Here is a 25128-nt window from a genome sequence, read left to right as displayed (position 1 = left end):
CATGCAGCCACGTCTGGAGACTGCGGCGAACGAGAGCAGCGCGTGATTTCTCTCTGAAAAACGAGCGTGTACACGTCCTACCGAAGCGAGCAACGCTGCCATGAATGTAAGTTTTGAAGTGTAATGCTGTTTAGACATGTGTGTGTGCGCGCGCGCGCGTGTGTGTGTGTGTGTGTGTGGTAGAAAGAAGACACGCTCTATTTGTTTGCACTTTGGATGCATTGCAAATACATTGCAATAATAAATTGTTTGCTATTTTTTAAGTGTGAGATGTGCGATATTTTGAAGACATTCGCGCACCAAACCTTCTAGAATCGACCGTCGATGAATTTTACCACATTTTTGCTGAACTGAAACTGATGGAAATGAAGCCAGCTGTCGGTGACTGCGCAACACTTAACGCGTCGATTCAAAATAAATATGGATTCTCCAAGAGCAGTATTCAAGGCCACTTTCAAGTAATTAGCACCGACGCCACCAGCTGGCGTTTTCGACCAGTATGTACGCATTGGTTTGCGGTCCGTTAGTAGTTTCTTTTTTATTTGACACTTGGTCAAAGAAAACGTGAATCGATGGACTGTTCTGTTCGGTTTGGCTTAGCCCCCCTTCCAGCCGGTAGTGACCTTTTCAAGTGCCAGTTAAAATATATTAATACATAATATAAAGCATAATACACAATGACCAATTCCGGCGACATGGGATGTAGGACAGAATGGAAAAGGAATGAGGACAGGATGCGAATGAAACCGAATAATCTTCTGGTACCGACAAAATCGAAACTATTCATGCTCTGGCTTAACATGAGCTTTAATCACGTGCGTCGTACATGGCGCTCTTGATGCGCGATTTGCTGCCGTTTAGTGTTGTGCCCGGCCGGTAGTTTTCCGCACTTGGTCTTTAATTTTTATTTTGAGCTATTGTTATTTCAACTAATCACGGCTGGTATGTGAGCATTTCTGTCAGCCTGCTGCTTCTTTTAATTGGACACTCAAGCCGGCGGGAATGAGCGCACTGATTTGCCTGATATACTTTGCATTAGATCCCCTTCGGCCAGCAATAGCCATTTCAGCGTTTGCGGTTAAGGAGAGTGGATCACGATGTTGCAGAACCACCTGCACCTGGGGGAGCATCGGCTGGGGCATAGTCCGCACCGAGACCACTACACAGGTTAAGTGCTCAGTGCTAGGACTGGGCCCCTACAGTGCCAGGAAGAGGCCTCCGCCAGGGCTCACTCGTAGCTAGTGCATGCAACCTGTAGTATGTAGCCTGTAGCCTGTAGCCTGTAGCCTGCAGAGTTTAGCATGTAGCCTGCAACCTGTAGCCTATGGCGCGTTGCCTGTAGACATGTTCCTGCCCGGATAATCGCGGCGTTGCGAGAGTGCAGGACAAAGAAATAATGACGAGAAGGAGGCCATTTAAACGGATTGATATTCTAACGTCATTTCAAACTGTTCAGGCTTTGATTTAGCACGAGTTTTGATCGCGTGCGTCGTTGTCGCGAGGTTGATTGCTGGCGTTGCTGCCAGCCGTTTGTTGAGCAGGCTTGGAAGTGATCCGCATGATGTTTGTGATGTCTATTTTCACTTAGCTTTATTATTACTTAGCTTATGACAGTCATGCGCCTTAAGCCAAAAAATATCCTAATAACCGATCTCAAGAATTCATGAACAGCACCCTATTGTATCCTGGAACCACGAATGAAATCCAGACCTTTTAGCACTATCGAAATATAATTATTTTCACTCTCGCACCTTGTCTTTGAAGATGTTAGATTACTCGATAGCTTCACCTCTCATTATCAGAACATTGGCATCAATTACAAAAGAAGACCATTAAGTCCAATCCCTTGAATCGGTTGATTTCTGGGACCAGTGCCCACGCTAAGCACTGCTTATGACGTGTACGGCGTTCCCAACACCCGACCAGGACACTTCCGTTCAGCAGCAGCATTTTACGGCAAAAGCTCAACGTTCCGCGATGCTCAACACGGAGCGTCAGGCTGGGAAATTCTGCAAATTGGAGCTCTAGTTTGCCATTGCAGCATATTTGAGTTTCATTCATTCATATCAAGTTGTCGATATAATCTGTTAATCACAAAATACTTTGGTGGGATATGTGGCTAAAGTATGCTTTATGTAACCCGCGGCCGCTTGGAATTTAAAGTAGGGTATTTTTTGGTTTAAATATTCGTTTTTGAGTTGGTGTCCTAATTGCGCATTAGAGGTTTTTCATTGACATGCTCCACTTAATCGGTGTTCAATCCGTTTAATCCGTGTGAGCTGACCAATTTGAAAATGCGGTCGGGTCCCAATCCATGTTTTGATGTAAATTTATGATTCGGTCCAGTCTAGCCCGTGAACTGATCTACAATCCGTAAATTGATCTAATCTGTGAAGTGTTTTACTGCACAACTGATCAAATGTAAACGCTGCCTCTGGCTGACTTAAGACGCAAGCCACGCATCCAAATGGTCAGCTGCTGGTCAAAACTGAACGTAGTTGAGGCATGCCTATAAATAAAAGAGGTGGACAGGAGCCCAGAGTTCACCAGTAACCACCCGGACGGGCAGTGACATTATTTACTGCTGGTAACCCACCCAATCTTAGATAAACCCCAGTGAAACAAGCTCAAAGTGCGGAGCTCGCCACGCATGCCACCCAGGACATCATGTCACAGCGATGACAAGCGCTCCGTGATGCTGACCGCGAGAGCTACAACCTCTTGAACAGACGCGTCCAGTCCCCGACTTACCCCACTCTAGCAATGTGGGAGTGAAAAGTTCAAAAAATGCCTCCTGAAGAAAAATAAAAGCTGAATGTCACAATTTTAGCAATCATTTTTGCAGATTTTTAGTCAAGTTAGTTGATTACAAAATTTGACCAAACAACCCTGAGTTTCTATAAATATCTAATTATTTCTGTTTTTCTTGGTCTCATACGGGTATGACATAACTTTATTTTTCCTTCCTTTGCAGTCATCTTTAAAGCACCATCTATGGTTTGTAATGTTGACCAATTTTTTCTGCAAAATGTTTCAACTGCAAATTTGTATATATTTTTTACATAAATTGGATTAATTCACCAGCTGCCTCGGCATGTTTGATATGCGCCTAACAGGTGGTAAAAAAGTAGGAGAATATTTGAAGCACAGAACTCATTCTTTCTGCCATTTTTGCTCTGCTAAAACCCCAGTTAGCGGTTTTTGGTTCATGGCGGGGCTCAATTATGATAAATCTAGGCAACTCCGGTTTCACTACCTCACCACATTACATTATCCTGCTGCGAAGCTTTGGGACAGACCTGGCGCAGCTCATACTTAAGTGTTTGTTAGCGAAATACATTTTAATCTTGTGGATTGGTGGGCATGATTGATGTTCATATTTTGTGGGTGCATTAGATGACCGTTTGTCAGCAAACCGTGCGAAAGACGCCGAATGTGGGGTCACGTGCGTGGAGGCGCAGAAAGAGCCCTTCCCTTAAAAAGCCGTAAGTTTCTCCCGTGGAGCAACTAATTGGTAACCTTACCTGCTTTCATCACATGATTGGTAACCACAATTATTCATTTTCTGCTTAAATCTATCGAGTTTTGATGATAAGAAAGTTATTATTCCACAAGACAAGCAATGACACTACGTTGTTTCATAGCTTGGCTTTTTGCCCCCAATTGGTTAAAGTGGTCCTTCATATCTGCTTTTACAGGATGTTGTCCATAGTTGCCATAGTTTTCTGACTGGCTAATGACTGCAATGTATGATATGTATATAGGTTGGCTGCTAGCAGTCGCAACCAAGAGGTGTCGCCACTTACGCGGAGGAGTGCTTGAATACAACCGGGGTCGGGTACTCAGCTCGGGTCTGTGGGTTGTTCGGGAGTCCGGAATACAGAGCCTCACGCGGCTGGTGCGTCGAGCGAGTTGTCTCATTGGTCATCCACGGATAGATCATTGTAGACATGCACCATATTTTTAGCACAAGAATACTCTAAGCAATTACAACATGAGGTAGATATTGGTTTTTAGGAAATGGACCATCGCATTTTACATGTGAAGCCAACATCTCAAACTTGAAGTCATTAAATATGAAAAGCCAAACGTTAATGGACGCATTTGTTGCTGGTGAAATGACAAGCAGCAAAAGTGGTTTTGTGGCCATCTATCAGATACGTCATGTTTGGCGGAGAAAAATTGGTTTTTGGATCATACCATCGCCATTGATAGAGGCTAACCGTGACAATGAGAACAAACTGTTCAAAGTGATTTGAGAGATTTTGGCCGATATTGCCTAGTGTCCAGAAGCTGACACAAATTAATTGAAGCAAACCGAAAGTTGTAGCCAACCAAAAACAAGCTTGATCATGTTTTATCACAAGTGTTGATGGCAAGAAAAAGGTGGGGTGAGTTCAGATGATGTTCAGCACATGGGCTATTCTAAGTTAGACCAAGCTGGTTAATTGCATGAGAAGTGCCAATAGGAATTTTGCTAGAATCATTGACTCACAAATGCTGCTGTGATACAGGTAGGTGAGACAGGATGATGTAAGATAAGGCTTGTTAAGGTTAGGCACAGTTAGGTCACTTTCAATGAAATCAACATTGATATGTTGCAAGAAAGAACGACGTGATATTTATATTTCATGACCCAGGTTGAGCAGAAGCCAGAGGTATAGCTGTGGTGCTTGATTAAGTGATATGCGGATGTGGAGAAGTCAATAGCTTTTGTTTTTGAATGCTTTGTACTTGTTGAATTTTGGGTTGTTGTGTTTGTTTTGCATTCCTTTGCTTTATTTTGTGATAACAAATCCTGTGGAGGGAAGTGCAAAATGCAGCAGCAAAACGTTGGTGTTGGAGGGTTTTCGATGCTCGTTGCACTATTGTAAAATAACTGTGCTTTAATGTATTCTGCATGACTGTAATGACCAAAGATGTTAAAACATTTTTGTCATGTTTCTGATATTACATCCATGCCAACTTGAAATGCACGTTTTTGTTTGCTGGAGCATCTCTCACTGACTCATAGGTTCCAATTTTTTTAAGTTAATTTTTTTCACTCCTGTACGGCCTTGTTGTGATAAAATGTTTCACTCCCACTCTAGTGTTATGAGCGATTCTAGCTCACTGCTTTGCTTCTGGTAACCCACCCAAACTTAAATACTCAAGCCCCAGTGACACGAACTCAAAGTGGGTAGCCCAGCTGAATCGCCCATCACGGGCGCCGCCCAGGACACTATGTCGCAGCGACGACCAGCGCTCTGTGATGGTGACCGCGAAAGCTACAAGCTCTTGAACAGACCTTTAGCTGCCAGAGGGGCCCAGCGCCAGGTGGCGCAGTGTGCCCACCGTCGCGTGCAGGCGGCCGCCAGATTGAATCCCAGGCCGGCGCCATGAGGCGTAACCTAACACCGCCCGTCAAGCGGACACAACCTGACCAGATCTGCCCGCGCGCCTGCCGCGGACCGCCACGGAGGGCTCCCAGATCCCCCTCCCCACTGGACTGAGCAACCCGTGCCACGTTGTGGCAAGAATGCCCAGTAGCACTTTGTGTGGCGCCCACGTGCTTTGCGTTCGCATTGTGAAACTTTGTATTCATTTTTTTATTTCTCTATATTATATCATTATATCATATTTTTTTCTCTCTCTCTCCTCTCTTTCTCTCTTTCTCCCTTTCTCCCCCTCACTCTCTATCTCTCTGTCCCTCTCTCTCCTCTGTTGTCATTACCTCTCGCTGCGTTCCCAATTCATGAAAACTCATGCCAGACGTCTGACGCACTCCTATTCAAAAGCTTCCCACACCTGCTAAAGCTTTTAACTATCGGCTTATTTGTATTTTGTCTACCATTGCGAAGATAACAGAACGCGTCGTGTATGAACAGCTCTTTTATTACTTTGCAACCGACCGCCTGCTCTCGTCTAATCAACATGATTCTAGATCAAATCACTCGACTGGTACTGCGTTTGTCTCTATTACTGACAAAGCTCTCACTGCAGGAGTCATACTGCTCCGTGTGGTGGATTTGTCTAAATGTTTCGCAATTACTCCGCATGGCCACCTTCTCCGCAAGCTTCGGCCTTACAGTGTAGACGAACGCTAGTTTAAAAGCTGCCTAGCAAACTATTATCAGCATGTTCGTGCCCAAAGGTTATCTGACGAACATGTAACTCCTCGGTCGTTACTGAACCCTATCGGCACCCTCCTAGTTTCAGGTTTGGGACCCTTGCTGTATTCGATTTATGCCACTTACATATCCTCGCACGCAGACGAAGACAATGTGCAATACGCTGACGATAGCCAGATTCTCGTATCTTGGAGGCCCGGTGGCATGTTTCTCTTGTTAACTACATGAAAAAAATCGTGTGCAGCTCTCTCGGTGGTGTGGCAAAACAAGATGAAAATAGACGCACGGAAAAGTTAGTCCATAGCTTTGTGTTTTTTTTACCAAAGCATTCAGCCCGTTTCATGCAATCGGCATTCAATTCATGAGACCCACTGTCGGTGGTGATCCCGCTGTGCAGGGTCTGGGTGCCATATTTGACCATCGCGTGGCATTCTTGGCACACACTGACGAAGTTCTGCGGCAGTGTATCTGAATCCTCTGGTGTCCGAATCACGGACCTCGCACGTTTTAAGGTTTAGGTCAAAAACCACATGCTACCAGGACAGGTAGGTACCGATGAGGTGACCGACTACACAGCTCCTTCTACCATGCATGACCGGGTGCATGCTTTATGTTATTCGGGAGCGTAATCCACTTGACCACAGCACTGGCGATCGAAATAACTCAAATAGCAAGGTCTTGACCCGAGTATTATCCTGGCGGTGTGGGACGTCTCAACTCTGTTGGCTGTGTGGGAGAACGACATTGGAAAGTGGCCATAACCATGCGCCGATGGGAGCCGGAGGAGGCCCTGGCGGTCACGCTGCATCTGACACCTATCCCCGCAGGCGCGGCTCGCACGGCCCGCTCGCACTGTATAAAACGGCCCGGCGCCGGCTTCAGACATCAGTTCACAGGTCACAGCCCGACTGCAACAGGAGGTCTTACATACAGTCATGAGGTGTTTTCTGAGCGTCTGCGCACTGCTGGCGATGGCGATGGCCGTCCCCAACCCCGAGAGTGACTCGTACGGGGCTCCGCCGCCGCTGGACGACGTCGATATAGTCAACCCGGGTCCGCTCGGCCCGCTTGGCCTCCGGGGTCGTGTCGGCCTTGGCAGCGCTCGCTACGCCGGCCGTCTGGGCGGTCCTCTGGGAGGACCCCCTGGAGGAACTTTGGGAGGACGATTGGGAGGACGGCGGGGCGCACTGATCGAGAACCAGGGCAACCCGCCGCAGCTGCGGCCGGACGGGCTGCTGGACGGGCCGGGCGTGCCCTACAGCTTCAGCTGGGCCGTGGACGAACCCGACTACGGCAACAACTACGGCCACGCCGAGGAGAGTGACGGCATCGTGACGCAGGGCGAGTACCGCGTGCTGCTGCCCGACGGCCGCACCCAGATCGTCACGTACCGGGTGGAGGGTGACAGCGGCTACCAGGCTCAGGTCACGTACGAAGGCGAGGCGGTGTTCCCTCTGCCGGGCGAGCCGGGCGGCCCGGCGGCGCTCGGGGCGGCCGGCCGTCTGCCAGGACCTCTCGTGCCCCGCCGCCCGCTGGGCCCACGGTCATCTCGACTGGGCGCCGGCCTGACGTCCCCGCGTCGGGACGCCGTCCTTCTGGGCTCCCCGTTCCCGGAGTTGGCTGACGACGTCCCTGCCACGCCCAGCTCCAGCTACGGCTACTAGCATGCAGCCACGTCTGGAGACTGCGGCGAACGAGAGCAGCGCGTGGTTCGAATCTGAAGAACGAGCGTGTACAGGTACTACCCGAGCTAATGCTGCCGTGAATGTAAGTTATAATGTGCAATGCTACTTAGAGGTGTGCGTGTGTGTGTATGTGTTGTAGGAAGAAAGCATCCTCCATTTGTTTGCACTTGGACGCGTTGCAAATACATTGTAAACAAATAGTTGCTGGCTCTTATTAACTCGTGAGCTGCGCGGTATTTTGAATGTATTCTTGCAGCAAGCCTGCTAGATTCGACCGTCGGTGAAAAGGCGATGAATATGTCCCTGACTGCGCCGCACTTCAACGCGTTTATTCAAAATAGACACAGATTCTCCAAGAGCGATGTTCAAATCTATTCTCAACTGATTAGTGTCGCCGCCACCAGCTGCGTTTTTGATTAGGGTGTGCGTGTTAGTTTGTGGTCCGCCAGCAGTTTTCTTAATTGGGCGCTTGATTAAGGCAAACGGGAATTGGTGTACTGTTTGTTTGTTTTGGTTTCGATTAGGGCCCTTTCTGCCAGTAATGGCCATTTGACTTACCAATTGAAGTATGTGATGTTATATATAACAGTGACCTATTCCAGCACCATGGGATGAATTGAAAAGTGGAAAATAATTTGGGAAATGATGCGAATGAAACCGAATAGTCTTCTGGTTCTGACGCCGTCGGAAGTGCTCACTCTCTGGCTTAACACGAGTTTGGATCGCGTGCGTCGTACGTAACGCCCTTGATGCGCGATTTGCAGCTCTTTATGGTTGCGGCCAGCAGGTAGTTTTCCGCCCTTGGTCTTTAATTTTGGTTTTGAGCTATTGTTATTCAAACTAATCACGATTGGCATGCGGGTATTTCAATCAGTCTTTAGCTTTTCTTAATTGGGCACTGAAGACGGCGGTAATGAGCGCACTGATTTGCCTGGTCTGGTTTGCATTAGATTCCTTTCTGCCAGCAATGACCATTTCAGCGCTATGGGGTTATGGCGAGTGGATAATGATGTTGCAGAACCACCTGCACCTGGGGGTGCATCGGCCGGGGCATAGCCCGCACCGAGACCAATACACAGGTTAAGTGCTCAGTGCCGGGACGGGCCCCTACAGTGATAGCCTAGCACTGTTGGGGAGCCCGTCCTAGTACTGCTAGGACGGGGTCCCTGCCGGGACTCACTCGTGGCTAGCACATGCAGCCTATAGGCTGTAGCATGTAGTCTGTAGCCTGTAGCGCAGCGTCATGGAATTACCGACTTTGGGTGCAAAGCAATACCCTATGAGGAGGAATTTTCCCCCCTTTTCCCAATTTTTGATCGGAACTTTTCACTCCTACCTGATGTTGTCTAACCACACATACCAAACCCATATTTCCCATTAAGAGGTTTTCAGGTGTCTTCGAAAAACGCCCTCACTTGAAACCATCATTCATAAACAAGGCTACACAAACCCTGGACGCCCATGGCCATATCCTGCCTCACCTACATCTGAATCATGCCTATGCATTTTCAGAGCAGGCGCACTAGGTACCTTCAAGCCCGAAAGCATCAACGAATCCAGCCGCTTGCATGCTTCAAGTTTGGTTTGTTTACGAAATGCATGACAGTCTTCAGCTGTGTGTTAAATGCAAGATTTTCACGTAAACCCAATTTTGGGGGGCCACACCACGCAAACACTACAGGAAAGCAAAGCCCGATGCAAACACAAGGAAAGCGTGGCAGATAATTTCACTCCATATATTTATTTTACCCGAAGAAACTTGACCACAAAATTACACCACTCCCGTAATGTGGGAGTGAAAAGTTCAAAAAATGACTCCTCAAGGAATCATATCTGAATGTCACACTTTGAACACACTTCCGCAGATTTTTAGTCAAGTTGTTTAGTCAAGTTTAGTCAAGTTTAGTTAGTCAAGTCAAGTTTAGTTAGTTAGTCAAGTTAGTCAAGTCAAGTTAGTTAGTTTAGTCAAGTTGATTACAAAATTTGACCAAACAACCCTGAGTTTCTATAAATATCTAATTATTTCTGTTTTTTCTTGGTCTCATACGGGTATGACATAACTTTATTTTTCCTTCCTTTGCAGTCATCTTTAAAGCACCATCTATGGTTTGTAATGTTGACCAATTTTTTCTGCAAAATGTTTCAACTGCAAATTTGTATATATTTTTTACATAAATTGGATTAATTCACCAGCTGCCTCGGCATGTTTGATATGCGCCTAACAGGTGGTAAAAAAGTAGGAGAATATTTGAAGCACAGAACTCATTCTTTCTGCCATTTTTGCCCTGCTAAAACCCCAGTTAGCGGTTTTTGGTTCATGGCGGGGCTCAATAATGATAAATCTAGGCCACTCCGGTTTCACTACCTCACCACATTACATTATCCTGCTGCGAAGCTTCGGGACAGACCTGGCGCAGTTCATACTTAAGTGTTTGGCAGCGAAATACATTTTAATCTTGTAGGTTGTTGGGCGTAATTGATGTTCATATTTTGTGGGCGCGTTAGATGACCAATTCTGTCAGCAAACCATGCGAAAGACACCGAATGTGGGGGCGCGTGCGTGGAGGCGCAGAAAGAACCCTTCCCTTAAAAAGCCTGTAAGTTTCTCCTGCGGAGCAGCTAATTGCTAACCCAACTGCCTTCATCACATGAGTGGTAACCATAGTTATTCATTTTCTGCTTAAATGTATCGAGTTTTGTTGATAAGAAAAATGATGATACCACAAGACAAGAAATCACACTATGTTTTTCCATAACTTGGCTTTTTGCCCCCAATTGGTTAAAGTGCTCCCCCATGTCTGCTTTTACAGGATGTTGTTCATAGTTGCCATAGTTTGCTGACTGGCAAATGACTGTACTGTAGACATGCACTATATTCTTAGCACAAGAATACTCTTATCAATTACAACATGAGCTAGATATTAGTTTTAGCAAATAAAACCATTTTACATGTGAAGCCAACATTTCAAACCTTAAGTCATTAGATGTGAAAAGCCAAACGTTAATGGACACATTTGTTGCTGGTGAAACGGCAAGCAGCAAAAGCGGTTTTGTGGCCATCTATAAGTTACGTTGTGTTTGGAGGAGAAATATTGGTTTTGGATCATGCTCACCATCGTCGTTGATAGAGGCTAACCGTGAAAATGAGAACAAACTATTCAAAGTGATTTGAGAGATTTTGGCCTATACTGCCTAGTGTCCACAAGCTGACACAAATTAATTGAAGCAAACCGAAAGTTGCAGCCAACCAAAAACCAGCTTGATCATGTTTTATCACAAGTGTTAATGGCAAGAAATAGGTGGGGCGAGTTCAGATGATGTTCAGCACATGGGCTACTCTAAGTTAGACCAAGTTGGTTAATTGCATGAGAAGTGGCAATAGGATTTTTGCTAGAATCATTGACTCACAAATGCTGCTGTGATACAGGTAGGTGAGACAGGATGATGTAAGATAAGGCTTGGTAGGTTAGGCCTAGTTAGGTCACTTTCAGTGAAATAAACATTGATATTTTGCAAGAAAGAACGACATGATACTTATATTTCCTGACCCAGGCTGAACAGAAGCCAGAGGTATAGCTGTGGTGCTTGATTAAGTGATATGCGGATGTGGAGAAGTCAATGTCTTTTGTTTTTGAATGCTTTGTACTTGTTGAATTTTGGGTTGTTGTGTTTGTTTTGCATTCCTTTGCTTTATTTTGTGATAACAAATCCTGTGGAGGGAAGTGCAAAATGCAGCAGCAAAACGTTGGTGTTGGAGGGTTTTCGATGCTCGTTGCACTATTGTAAAATAACTGTGCTTTAATGTATTCTGGTTGACTGTAATGACCAAAGATGTTAAAACATTTTTGTCATGTTTCTGATATTACATCCATGCCAACTTGAAATGTATGTTTTTGTTTGCTGGAGCATCTCTCACTGTCTCATAGGTTCCAACTTTTTAAAGTTAATTTTTTCAATCCTGTACGGCCTTTTTGTGATGAAGTGTTTCACTCCCAACCTAGTGTTACGAGCGATTCTAGCTCACTGCTTTACTTCTGGTAACCCACCCAAACTTAAATACTTAAGCCCCAGTGAAACGAACTCAAAGTGCGTAGCCCAGCTGCATCGCCCATCACGGGCGCCGCCCAGGACACTATGGCGCAGCGACGACCAGCGCTCTGTGATGGTGACCGCGAAAGCTACAAGCTCTTGAACAGACCTTTAGCTGCCAGAGGGGCCCAGCGCCAGGTGGCGCAGTGCGCCCACCGTCGCGTGCAGGCGGCCCGCCAGATTGAATCCCAGGCCGGCGCCGTGAGGCGTAACCTAACACCGCCCGTCAAGCGGACACAACCTGACCAGATCTGCCCGCGCGCCTGCCGCGGACCGCCACGGAGGGCTCCCAGATCCCCCTCCCCACTGGACTGAGCAACCCGTGCCACGTTGTGGCAAGAATGCCCAGTAGCACTTTGTGTGGCGCCCACGTGCTTTGCGTTCGCATTGTGAAACTTTGTATTCATTTTTTTATTTCTCTATATTATATCATTATATCATATTTTTTTCTCTCTCTCTCCTCTCTTTCTCTCTTTCTCCCTTTCTCCCCCTCACTCTCTATCTCTCTGCCCCTCTCTCTCCACCGTTGTCATTACCTCTCGCTGCGTTCCCAGTTCATGAAAACTCATGCCAGACGTCTGACGCACTCCTATTCAAAAGCTTCCCACACCTGCTAAAGCTTTTAACTATCGGCCAATTGGAATTTTGTCTACCATTGCGAAGATAACAGAACGCGTCGTGTATGAACAGCTCTTTTATTATTTCGCAACCGACCGCCTGCTCTCGTCTAATCAACATGATTCTAGATCAAATCACTCGACTGGTACTGCGTTTGTATCTATTACTGACAAAGTTCTCAGTGCAGGAGTCATACTGCTCTGTGTGCTGGATTTGTCTAAATGTTTCGCAATTACTCCGCATGACCACCTTCTCCGCAAGCTTCGGCCTTACAGTGTAGACGAACGCTAGTTTAAAAGCTGCCTAGCAAACTACTATCAGCATGTTCGTGCCCAAAAGGTTATCTGACGAACATGTAACTCCTCGGTCGTTACTGAACCCTATCGGCACCCTCCTAGTTTCAGGTCTGGCTTCCTTGCTGTATTCGATTTATGCCACTTACATATCCTCGCACGCAGACGAAGACAATGTGCAATACGCTGACGATAGCCAGATTCTCGTATCTTGGAGGCCCGGTGGCATGTTTCTCTTGTTAACTACATGAAAAAAATCGTGTGCATCTCTCTCGGTGGTGTGGCAAAACAAGATGAAAATAGACGCACGGAAAAGTTAGTCCATGTTTTTTTTTTACCAAAACATTTAGCGCGTTTCATACAAGCGGCATTCAATTCATGGGAGCCACTGTCGGTGGTGATCCCGCTGTGCAGGGTCTGGGTGCCAATTTGACCATCGCGTGGCATTCTTGGCACACACTGACGAGCGTGTGTTCTGCGGCAGTGTGTCTCAATCCTCTGGTGTCTGAATCACGGACCTCGCACGTTTTAAGGTTTAGGACAAAAACCACATGTTACCAGGACAGGTAGGTACCGATGAGGTGACCGACTACACAGCTCCTTCTACCATGCATGACCGGGTGCATGCTTTATGTTATTCGGGAGCGTAATCCACTTGACCACAGCACTGGCGATCGAAATAACTCAAATAGCAAGGTCTTGACCCGAGTGTTATCCTGGCGGTGTGGGACATCTCAACTCTGTTGGCTGTGTGGGAGAATGGCCTTCAAAAGTGGCCATAACCATGCGCCGATGGGAGCCGGAGGCGGCCCTGGCGGTCACGCTGCATCTGACACCTATCCCCGCAGGCGCGGCTCGCACGGCCCGCTCGCACTGTATAAAACGGCCCGGCGCCGGCTTCAGACATCAGTTCACGGGTCACAGCCCGACTGCAACAGGAGGTCTTACATACAGTCATGAGGTGTTTTCTGAGCGTCTGCGCACTGCTGGCGATGGCGATGGCCGTCCCCAGCCCCGAGGGTGACTCGTACGGGGCTCCGCCGCCGCTGGACGACGTCGATATAGTCAACCCGGGTCCGCTCGGCCCGCTTGGCCTCCGGGGTCGTGTCGGCCTTGGCAGCGCTCGCTACGCCGGCCGTCTGAGCGGTCCTCTGGGAGGACCCATTGGAGGACCTTTCGGAGGAAGATTGGGAGGACGGCGGGGCGCACTGATCGAGAACCAGGGCAACCCGCCGCAGCTGCGGCCGGACGGGCTGCTGGACGGGCCGGGCGTGCCCTACAGCTTCAGCTGGGCCGTGGACGAGCCCGACTACGGCAACAACTACGGCCACGCCGAGGAGAGTGACGGCATCGTGACGCAGGGCGAGTACCGCGTGCTGCTGCCCGACGGCCGCACCCAGATCGTCACGTACCGGGTGGAGGGTGACAGCGGCTACCAGGCTCAGGTCACGTACGAAGGCGAGGCGGTGTTCCCTCTGCCGGGCGAGCCGGGCGGCCCGGCGGCGCTCGGGGCGGCCGGCCGTCTGCCAGGACCTCTCGTGCCCCGCCGCCCGCTGGGCCCACGGTCATCTCGACTGGGCGCCGGCCTGACGTCCCCGCGTCGGGACGCCGTCCTTTTGGGCTCCCCGTTCCCGGAGTCGGCTGACGACGCCCCTGCCACGCCCAGCTCCAGCTACGGCTACTAGCATGCAGCCACGTCTGGAGACTGCGGCGAATGAGAACAGTGCGTGGTTCGACTCTGCAAACCGAGGGCATGCAAGCGCGGCTCTGTAATGACTGTAAATTATAAAGTGCAGTGCTATTGAGGTGTGTGTTTGTATGTGTATATGTATGTGTGTTGCAACAAAGTATGCTCGGTTTGTTCGCAATTTGCATGCACCCCAAATACAACATGAATTGCTGAGCATATTTTAGTGACTTGCCGAGTGTGAACTGTGCAATATTCTCAAAGTATTTTTGCGGCGTCTGCCAAAATCGACCGTCAAGATGTTTTACCACGTCTTGATTGAGTTCAAGAGAACTGAAAAGGAAACAGCACGTATCAGCGAATGCATAGCAACCAGATGCTTCAATTCAAAACTAACACGGGTTTCTCCAAGAGCGATGTTCAAGTGAAGTAAATCAGTTTTGACATTCGCTATTAATATGTGGGTGTCGGTTTGCTGTCAATAGTTTGTCCCTAGCCTGGACACCTGATCAAAGAAGACGGAAATTGGCGGTGTGAATTGATTGGTCTGGTTTGAATCAGTCCTTGCAGCCAGTTGTGACCTTTTCTACGCTATGGGTTGAAGGAAAGTGAACAGGGGTGGTGCAAAACCACATGCACATGAGTGGGGGAGGGGGTCCATTTGTCGTGACTTAATCCGCACAGGGTAGGGGCTATGTGCTGGGCGTTCGGACGGGGTCCCCACCAGGGTTCACTTACGCTCACTCATGGCTGGTGTATGTAGCTGTTGCGTTGTTACGGAGTGCGCCGGTTGCAATGTGTGCAACTTGTTGCAGTAGTCAATTCATTAAACGCGTGCACACTCTGGTGCCGGACGCGCACCCGCCCCAGTACTGGTCACGTGGCCTCTCCTGTGTCAGACATGCTGCCTCTCCTGCGCCTGACGCTTAACATCTGCATGGCCAAAGGTGCGTCTACTCCAAATGCCGGACGGCCTTTCCTGTGTCAGACGCACAACCTTCTATAGCTGTTGGGTCGAAATAATCCTCCCTGAATGTGAAGGGAGGAAATCCTCCCTCAAAAAGAAACCTCAGGATATGGCCCATTTGTTAATCATGGCATGTTTTTTTGTATTTTTTGTTTTGTTTTCACATTCTATAAGTGGAACAGGAGCTGTTTATTATGTATTATACAGGAGCACATATTATAAGCCAGAAGCTATTGCAAAATCAATTCTGTCTTAATTTTGTAGGTAGCATACTGAAAAGATCATGCGTTAAACGGCTGCATGAAATAAATCGCTGGAGCTCTTTATTTTGCAATGTTCCAGTGCACTCTTTCTAAAACGATGAAGCTCAGAAGCTTTTCCAGAACTTTAACCTGCTGTCAAGGAGGGTATTAAGGACCCCGCGAATGTAAGTTGCGGGTCGAAACGGGTTTACGCTTTTGTGTGAACATGGCCAAGCGACGGTTGTCTGAAAATATTCAACATTCAGTCAAGATCGCACAGTGAAAAAAATGCATCGTAGTTTTCAAAACGCACGATCGCAAATCTCAGCAACCAACTCTCGACGTCCGGCGTTGCAGTCACCGCGGGCTTCACGTCGTGGTCTTACACTGAGCCGTGGCCAACGGGCCGACGAAAATTATGATACATCTGAAAGAACTATCTTTTTGAACGCTTTAGGGCGTGAAATCATGCGTTGAGAGAGCAGTCCAGGTGTATACTTAACCTTTGCGACTTTTAGATCGATGATAATAATTGATTGGCCTTTGCAACACCGCGAAGTGGTGCTGAAATGTAAGGGTAGAACTATGAGGGTAAAGGAAGAATACCTATTTTTCGTGTTGCTGTAGTTGGTGACCTGTCCAGGGGCAACCCAATTCATTTCAAGACGGTCGTTCTCGCGCACACGGCGCCCGTCGCCTGGTGCTACAATGCCAACGCCGTCCGGTTTTACGAAAGCTGGTACCCTGGCCATTGCTGTACTTGCTCCAAGGCTGCGAGCGCGTAAGCTCAAACCTTGCGATGTAACTTGATTCACTAGTCGATTCCGTATAAGAATGAACGTTCGCGGGCAAAACCGGGATGGCTTTGTTCATTTTTGATCTCACTTCGACCCACTCCATTCAACACCGATAAGACCCCCTACAAGGCCCCTATCTTTTCCGGGCAAGAGCCCTTGAGCAAAACACTGGGGACACATAATTGTTTGCTGTTAAAGGCTAAAGGGCCATTCGGTCCCATCGCTGTGTGTCTTCCAGCTGCCATTCTGGTGACACGGGGAGGGATCCATGGTCGATCCGGAGCGCCTTAGAGGGATACATCATATTGACAGGAACCTTCATTGGTATAACATAATCCCTGATCACTACAGGTGGTCCAATAACTGACACATAGACCCCAGTTCGGTTTAATGGGTACATGCTGAAATGGAAGTGGAACTGAACTGATACTGAACAAACATGTGCCCCTCCTGCTTGGGTCACTGCATGGAACGTTTATATGACGATGAAATGCTGCCAAACCAACTGTAGGAAATTGCCAACCTCGCAATCATTTGCAATACTTCAATCTCTCAATAGGTCGCGTGGCGGTGCTAGGTGTTGGCTGAGCGAAATGTTATGTGCACGTGTTTTGACCCTTTCTCGTAATGTTCTTACATATTTATCCCTGAGTTTAATGTGTTTACCCGCATTCGCGTACTCAGTTATGGTGCCGTTCAGAAAGGAAATTTTCCACATTTAAAGGTATTGAAGACATGACAAGACAACAGACGTGACGGAATTTAAAAAAAACTTCACTTATAACTAGTGGTATACTTTTAAGTAAAAAAGACAGGTCTAGATAACACAATTTTTCTTTTAAGTGCAAATTCTCCTCAACATGTCACTGCTTGATTGCGTCATCGTGCGTTGCACAACCTTGATTAACAGCTAATTGACGACCGTTATATCTGCAAATTGTGCTCACGAACACCAGATATGAGCGGCATGACGATTATGCTCTTCTTGGCTTACAACACTGCAAGGCCAGTGAAATGACGGGATTTGAATGACGTTATTATGGCGTCCTGGAAGCCTGGGCAGCCGTGAAATAGTCTGCACGAAATAGCCTTCTCATCTTCGCGGGCCATCGAAATGTGAAAAAACTCAGAAACCAGATGGCTCAGAAACTACATGGTCAGAAACTAGATGGCAGGGCTGTGAGCTGTCCGAATGATCTTCAAGATGGCTATTTCAGTTCCAAACCCCATACCGATGTAGAACACTTCCTTAAATGCTTGGAGCCTCAACTTCGTGTTAGGCAACTGACGGACCAAAGGCCCTATGGCTTTCAACTCCTTAGTTTCCTTGGGGCCCTTCGGGCCTCTCGGGACCTATGGATAAATGCCCGATTTGAGGGCCCGAAGGGCCCGAAAGACCGGCCGAATGTCGTATTCAGGGGCTCATCCCGAAGGACCGGTACTTCAGTGTCATCCAGAGGGCCTTACGCGCTGACCAGGGGCTCCCGGAGTCGGTAGGGCCTATATGACGGCCAGATACCACCAATTACGCACTGACGCACGGTTACACCACCATACACGGAGCTGGCTGTGCAGGGGCAAAGCAGGAGTCAGCGATTTACATTGTTCGGGACACCACAGAAGGTCGGGGTCCCTACAGAGCCTAACAGGGGCCCTGTATTGGCAAGGGGCCCGAGGCGGCCAGCGGCAGTGCTCGAAAAAGCCCAAAGAGCCTGGGAGGCCCATCGGACCGACGATCAAGGGTACGATCAGCGGGCTTAAGGGCACGGGGTGCCAGTCGAGTGTCATTCAGGGGTTCCAGCCTGCAGGGACGCGCCCTCAGATGACAATTAGAGGAACCTTCACACCGATCAGAGATATCCTGAGTCGACATGGGTCAATAAGTCGGTCAGGCACCACCAGTACCAGACAGTCAGCTCCGTGTCGATATCGGCCTGATGGCCCACTTCCCAACTAGCTGCGAAGCCGTGGCCGGCGATCTACACTGGCCGGGGCTCCTCTATCTGTCAGGGGCCCACAGCGCCCAACAAAGGGTCCTGAGCTCGCAAGGGGCTCTGAGCCGACCAAGGGCAGTGTTCAAGGAGGCCCAAAGAGAGGCCGTGCGGCTAAGCGGAACCGACGATCAACGGCTCGATTGGAGGCCATAAGGGCCCGAAGGACTGGCTGTAAGTGACATCAAACATCGCGATCCGTGGGGTAAGGACGTAAGATATCAGTCAGAGGTCATCTTCCACTGTTTGAGGAACCATGAGACACTGTGGGTGTCTCGGTCGACCAGAGACCACGTGCACCGAACAGTCGACTACCGGTCAGGCTGTAGCCTGGGGGCCCATTTCCCCTGGAGGAGTAAGACCGGGCGCTAAAACTCGCATTCGTCTGGATTACTGAAACAATGGGATAGGCCCCTGTGTCGGCCGGGGACCCACGGTGTCTAGCAGGGGGTCGCGTGTCAACTAATGGCACCGAGCCGATCACAGGCTTTGTTTGAAGAGGTCCGAATAGATGACCAAGTCAGTCAGAGCAAAGCCCCCCTCGGGAGCCCCCCCCTTGCCCCCCTCGGGAGCAAAGGTCAAGGAATCGATTGGAAGGCTGAAGGACCCGAAGGGCTGGATGAAGGTCATATCTGGCGCACGAATATCCGTCTCGGTGCATCAGCAAATGTTTTAACTGTGTCTCTCAAACCAATGTTTTTTTTCCTTTCGTGACTTCTTGTGACCTCACATCTGACCTAAGGCAACGAATGTAATGTGTATTCTTCACGATTTGAAGAGACCTTCACAGAGGTACCTATGCTCTTCTCTTTCGATACCTGAAAAATAGAGATCCGAGGAGGGAGGGAGCCAACTTCCCCCGGCCGGGGTGTGGTTGTCTTAGACCACGACCGGGTGCGGTTGTCTCAGACCCCGGCCGGGTGCGGTTGTCTCAGACCCCGGCCGGGTGCGGTTGTCTTAGACCACGACCGGGTGCGGTTGTCTTAGACCCCGACCGGGTGCGGTTGTCTTAGACCACGACCGGGTGCGGTTGTCTCAGACGCCGGCCGGGTGCGGTTGTCTAAGACCACGACCGGGTGCAGTTGTCTTAGACCCCAACCGGGTGCGGTTGTCTTAGACCCCGACCGGGTGCGGTTGTCTCAGACCCCGGCCGGGGTGCGGTTGTCTCAGACCCCGGCAGGGCGCAGCTCGAATTCTGCGCGTTCAGAAATAGCTCTATATTCATTGTGATGAGTCCCGACGTTCGCTAGAAAACATCTTTCAACCCTGATACCCGGTACTCGTTACTGGTAGTCGTAGCCTTCCGACTTTGCCGTTTGTGTTTCATGCAGCCCTTAGCGTACACCTCATGCCGGGTGTTTTGATGTGGGAGCCCGGATTGTGTCTCATTTGGACACCTTGTTGTGCATCTTGATATGTCTGGAAACGCCAACATCTAATATGTCAATAATGTATAATGATGAAAGAACACAAATACATATGCCTTAGATGAAAACATAATAATGCCAGTATTACCCATGCTTGCTTTATAAGCTGTCTGATCAGTACTTGTTCGTAACTCATACTCGTTATCAGTTTGTTTTGCCGTGGGCGAGGATCAGTAAAGACCGCAAGCAGTCTCTTTGCTCGTGCGCTTCAACTAAGTATCTATCTACCTAGCTCAACGCCTGAACAGCTCAACCCACCCCACGCTAGCGCGCGCGGGCGGAGCTGTCATCTACCGGGCACCGGTTAGTGCTGCCACCTGGCCCATCAGTCACTGCAGTCACTAGTTGCGTCATTACCTACGAGGTGTCAGCAGGTGCACAAGCCAAGCCGAGCGCACACGAGACATCTCATCACGGTCACCGAAATGAGGAAAACTACCGATAGACAGGAATGTGCAAAAAGCTAGCTGTGCCATAGGGTACACTGCTGGCATGTTGAATGTCGATATATCATGATGATATCATGATGATATCTCTGAACTCTTAAATGTCATTTACATTTTAGCAAATCCTTCGAATGGTGCCCAATAACTGACTACGCGGATCCACGTCTAACGTCTCGGGGTTCAGACACAGTCGTAGAGGCAGATTAACTTAATTTTGAGTTTCTCTCTGCGCACTTATGTACATTATCTGTCCATCCAAAACTGGCGATTTTGTAATGGTACCGATACTGGTGTTTGCCCTACCTCGGATGAAACTTGCTTTTCTCTTGCAGGTCAAATACACGTGCGTCAGGCCTTATATGCGTTCATACCCACATTTCACACGCACGCACACACACACACACACACACACACACACACACACACACACCACACACACACACACACACACACACCACACGCACGCACGCACGCACGCACGCACGCACGCACGCACGCACGCACGCACGCACGCACGCACGCGTACACACACACACACACACACACACACATACACACACACACACACACACACACACACACACACACACACGCACACTTCGTTCTATGGAAGGGAGTGTTGCACATTTGTATGCGTTTTAAATTGAAATAGCTATCTTCAAGATCATTCGGTGCAGCTCACAGATCATCGGTGCAGCCCCTCGCTACACGTAAACCCCCCGATTTGTATGCCACGCGCCCGTAAAGATGTGCAAACTACTTCATCTTTTTCGTGCAGACTATACCAAGGTCACCAGCATGCATGTAGCCATTATAACTTTATTCAGATCCTGACATTCCATTGACCATGCGCCGACTAAGGCCAATAAACATATAGCCATTGTCGTGTCGTTCATACCTGCCGTTTGTGAGCACAATTACTAGATAAAACGGCCGTCGATTGGATCTCAACCATTTTAGCGCAAGGTATGATGACGCGAACAAACAATGACATGTTGAGGAGGATGTCTACGAAATAGGGAAATTATGTAGTCTAGGGCAGTCTTTTCTACTTAGTTTATCAATAGTTAGAAGTGAGCCTTTTCAATAATATTTTTTGCTTGCTTCATTATCTTCAAATGTGGGATATTCTCTTTAAAACGAATACCCTATCTTTTATACGCTTTTCGCTTACGACTTCATCAGACGAGGACGATTTTATTAGTGATGCAAGTTTTCTCGAAATCCTTCTGAATAGTTCAGAATCGCGGTTGGAGGTTGTCAATCCTAAAGATAAATCTTATTTGCCACCCTGCTCATCGCTGAGAGCAATGCATTTTATTTGCTTTGATTTTTTAAGTGTGTGTGTTCTGTAATATTTGCAGCACACTAATGTGTCAAAATGTTTGTGTAATAAATTACATAAAAGCTTGAAACAATATGTTAAAACAGCATGAAGCTATTGTACCGCTAAATCAACGAAACGTCGTGCTATGGCTTTGATCTCACTCCTATGGCCTTTGCCACAGTGCCTCTTTTCGAGGCGCAATTTGGGTCTGGGAATGGGGGTACTACATGTTCCCTGTGACGCGCTGGTTCAAACATCAACCAATGCACTTTTCGGTAACAGGCCCTGCCCGCAGGGCCAATCACAAACGTTCTTTAATTTGCGCCAGTAGAGGTGTGCACAGTGGCTGTCGTGACGACGGTGATGGCGGCTGCAGGGAAGAAGCGAAATGCTATTACAAAGCATTGGCGGCGTGACTTTGAGTCGAAAATAATACAATCTAAATTCATATTATGTCTTGACGGTGCTGCGGCGTCCCTACCCAGTGCTATTATGAGATACAACTAGTCCTGAGGCTTCACTAGAGTATGCTTTTGTAATATGTTCCAAGGGTGGGACACTCCCTTTCAGGGAATGTGTACATGACACGCTAAGGCATCATTCCAGATACTGCTCAACATTTTACACAATGTTTTATTTGGCACAATCGGCACTATTGTCACAAACAGCTACGATTGGGCTTTTTTACAGCCCACCGCAAACCGCACCTCGACCATTGATATGGACATATTAGAACACAATACATCTGACGTACAACACCGCCCATCGGCCGCCGCCCAACACCCCCCCCCCCCCCCCCCGTACTGGGACGATAGGAGCCCTCTGTTTACGTAGATATGATTTGGTCAGCAGCTTGGGCGCATCGAAAAATACCTTGTCGGGACGGCAAGTCTGAGTGTTTGGCGTCAGCTGCTGGCAGGCGCCGGAGCTACAACGGCTGGACCTCGCCACACTCGGCGGGACCGCCACGGGCGCGAGCGCGGTCAGTTATCACAGGCTGAACGGGCGCGACGGCCGGCGGCCTCCACCGGACTGCGCTACAGCAGCTGGTCGTCCGCTACCGGGTGGAGCAGAGACATGTGTTCAGCACCGCGGATGGGCAGCTTGGTCATGGAGTAGTGTTGGATCATCTGCGGGATCGAGTCGAACGGCTTGCTGAACTGGCCCAAGATGAACTTGCTGCTGCCCGCGTCCTGGCGGATCTTCATGTGCATGAAGCCGCGGGCTGACCTGCCGGACAAACGGCGGTCAGCTGCCTACGCCAGCGACGAGCCGGCCGCGAACAGCACACGGGCGTACGAATCAGCACCCCTCCTGCCTACGCCAGCGACGAGCCGGCCGCGAACAGCAGACAGGCGTACCGACCAACACTCCTCCTGCCTATTACTTATCAGCGAATCACGGCGTCAGTGACGAAACAACCATCTTCTCAAACACCACACGTCCATGTTAAGCACAATACTCCGATTAGAGGCGTGTGCGCTGCTTTTGTTATCGCTGTATATGCTGGAGACACGTGCCAGGCTGAAGCCTCACGGAAGGTCTAGTGACAGTGGTCGTTAGGCCTTCCTCAATTAGGTCATTAGGCCATCTGCCGAGCCAGCGCACAGGCCTGCTCTGCGGTGAGAGACGCCACCGCCAACCACTCACTTGAGGGAGAGCGAGTAGTCGTGCCGGCTCGACTCGCAGATGCGGACTAGGTAGCTGCCCTCCTGTTCAGCGCGCAGGATCTTCTCCGCCTCCACCCGCGTGATGGCGCCGTGGTACCACCTGCGCCGCGAGCCCGCCGTTATCGATGACACGGCGTCCGGCGCCGACGCAGCGGCCGACGAAACCCAACCGACAGGTCGGCAGTCCGGCCGCCGGTGAACGTGCCATCATGTGCGCCTCTCAACTCCATCAATATAGCCAGCAAAACGTACGGCAAGTTGTACAAATACAATCAGATTTGTATTGTGCAGCTTCCCAATTTGATACCCACGTGGCCAGCAAAGCTTGTTCGGGCTCAGCCGGCGCGAGGACGCTGTACATAGACTCGCCGTTTTAGTGACAGAGGACACAGTATTTACAACTTGCTTGTCCTTTTATTGAGTGCCATTGGCCAGACTACGACTCATATAATCCCCCACTCGGAACCACCGCGTCAGCTCTAGTCGACTTCGCGCCATTTCTGTGCTACGTGGCGTGCTGTTGCCAGGTGCTGGCACGGTCAGGGGAGGGGCGGGGGCTCCAGCCGGTGACTCACCGCTGTTGCTGGAACGGCACGCTCAGATCGATGCTCTCGCCGACGGCATTAGTGGCGCAGCCGAGACTGAGCGCCATGACGGCGCGGCGCGGCGGTGCGCCGCGCTCAGCCGAGGCCAGCGGCGCCTCGGCCCGGTCCAGACTGAGGCTGAGCGCTGGCCGCTGCACGACCTCCGACACTGCGGACGACGGTCAGGTCCCGGGTGTCACCAGATGGCGGCACGGCGCCGGCGGCTGGCGCGGCGGCCCATCACCACAGCCAGACACAGCTGAGCTATGCTGCCCGCAGCACCACAAACACACAGGCACACGCGCTGTGTTCCAAGACACTCCGCCGCTCGTGAACTGTTGGGGGGACGTCAGGGCTTTTCCAAAGACCTCTTGCCGTGCCAGGCGTCTAGATGTGATGCATAATTGCGTACAGTCGGTGAGGCTAGATCACTCCATCTCGCTCCCTTGTGGCTGGGGTGGGGCTACAGAAGCACGTGATCAGTGAGCGGGCGAGTTCGGGGAGGCAACAATAATAAGACACCCCATCCGAGACCTCATCACGAAAAGCCGAAAAAATTCACCGACGCAAGCGATTACATTGTCGCACACATACGTGCTCAAGCCGAGTGGAACGAACACGACACGGTTCTTCTTTGGGTTTGGTCAGTGTGGAGCTCTTTCTGTCATAAATGACCATTTCAAGGCTGTGGGATTATGGAGAAAAAGGTAAACAGCGGCATGCATGGGTCAACTCTTCACCCGACATCTTGGAGGAACCCCACAGAGACACACAGTTCGGGGACCCCCCCCCCTAACCGGCGTCCATTGTGCCGACCGTTGGCTGACGATGGCAGTACAATTCTAGTAGGAACCGACGGTCCCAGGTTACAGGCTGTGCCTTCATCGGATCCGTCCCAACGGTCAGCATCGCAACGTGATGACAGCCAGCATCTAAATCACAGGCGAGTGTGCAAAACTTACGGAAAAATATGCACCTGCATACTTTGATGCAAACCTTGCAAATAAGTCGTTTGATCGGTTTCGGGCTTCCCACGGGCTTCACCACGGATTCGGCATGGGTTTTACTGCAGGCTTCACCACAGGCTTCACCACGGGCTTCACCACCGGCTTCACTACGGGCTCGGCACGGACTTCACCACGGGTCTCACCACGGACTTCATCACAAGCCTCACCACAGGCTTTACCACGAGCTT

The 25128-nt window shown here is 49.6% G+C and overlaps 2 protein-coding genes across 2 annotated transcripts; one reads left to right on the top strand and one right to left on the bottom strand.

Annotated features, from left to right (window-relative positions):
- Positions 1 to 7045: 7045 nt before the first annotated feature.
- Positions 7046 to 14480, top strand: LOC119100254 (uncharacterized). The gene is made up of 4 exons (XM_037223360.1): positions 7046 to 7116; positions 7372 to 7539; positions 14078 to 14245; positions 14462 to 14480. Exons 1-4 carry the CDS (start codon positions 7046 to 7048, stop codon positions 14478 to 14480), a joined length of 426 nt encoding a protein of 141 aa, XP_037079255.1.
- Positions 14481 to 22305: 7825 nt separating this feature from the next.
- On the bottom strand, positions 22306 to 24052 carry LOC119101064 (SH2 domain-containing adapter protein F). The gene is made up of 3 exons (XM_037224313.1): positions 23925 to 24052; positions 23330 to 23449; positions 22306 to 22909 (listed from the first exon to the last, which is right to left on the bottom strand). Exons 1-3 carry the CDS (start codon positions 23999 to 24001, stop codon positions 22717 to 22719), a joined length of 390 nt encoding a protein of 129 aa, XP_037080208.1. The 5' UTR covers positions 24002 to 24052; the 3' UTR covers positions 22306 to 22716.
- Between the last annotated feature and the right edge of the window lie 1076 nt (positions 24053 to 25128).

This window comes from Pollicipes pollicipes, unplaced genomic scaffold (assembly GCF_011947565.3).
Source record: "Pollicipes pollicipes isolate AB1234 unplaced genomic scaffold, Ppol_2.1 Scaffold_4881;HRSCAF=5763_pilon_pilon_pilon, whole genome shotgun sequence".
NCBI lineage: Eukaryota > Metazoa > Arthropoda > Thecostraca > Pollicipedomorpha > Pollicipedidae > Pollicipes > Pollicipes pollicipes.
This window is presented reverse-complemented; position numbering and strand designations above follow the sequence as displayed.

Excerpts from the sequence above, each read along its gene's own strand:
- LOC119100254 (XM_037223360.1), top strand. The coding sequence starts at position 7,046 with ATGAGGTGTTTTCTGAGCGTCTGCGCACTGCTGGCGATGGCGATGGCC. Across the intron at positions 7,117-7,371 it reads CCCAACCCCGAGAGTGACTC|CTTCAGCTGGGCCGTGGACG; the intron begins GTACGGGGCTCC and ends CGTGCCCTACAG. Across the intron at positions 7,540-14,077 it reads GGCTACCAGGCTCAGGTCAC|CTTCAGCTGGGCCGTGGACG; the intron begins GTACGAAGGCGA and ends CGTGCCCTACAG.
- LOC119101064 (XM_037224313.1), bottom strand. The coding sequence starts at position 24,001 with ATGGCGCTCAGTCTCGGCTGCGCCACTAATGCCGTCGGCGAGAGCATC. Across the intron at positions 23,450-23,924 it reads GTGCCGTTCCAGCAACAGCG|GTGGTACCACGGCGCCATCA; the intron begins GTGAGTCACCGG and ends CTCGCGGCGCAG. Across the intron at positions 22,910-23,329 it reads GACTACTCGCTCTCCCTCAA|GTCAGCCCGCGGCTTCATGC; the intron begins GTGAGTGGTTGG and ends TTTGTCCGGCAG.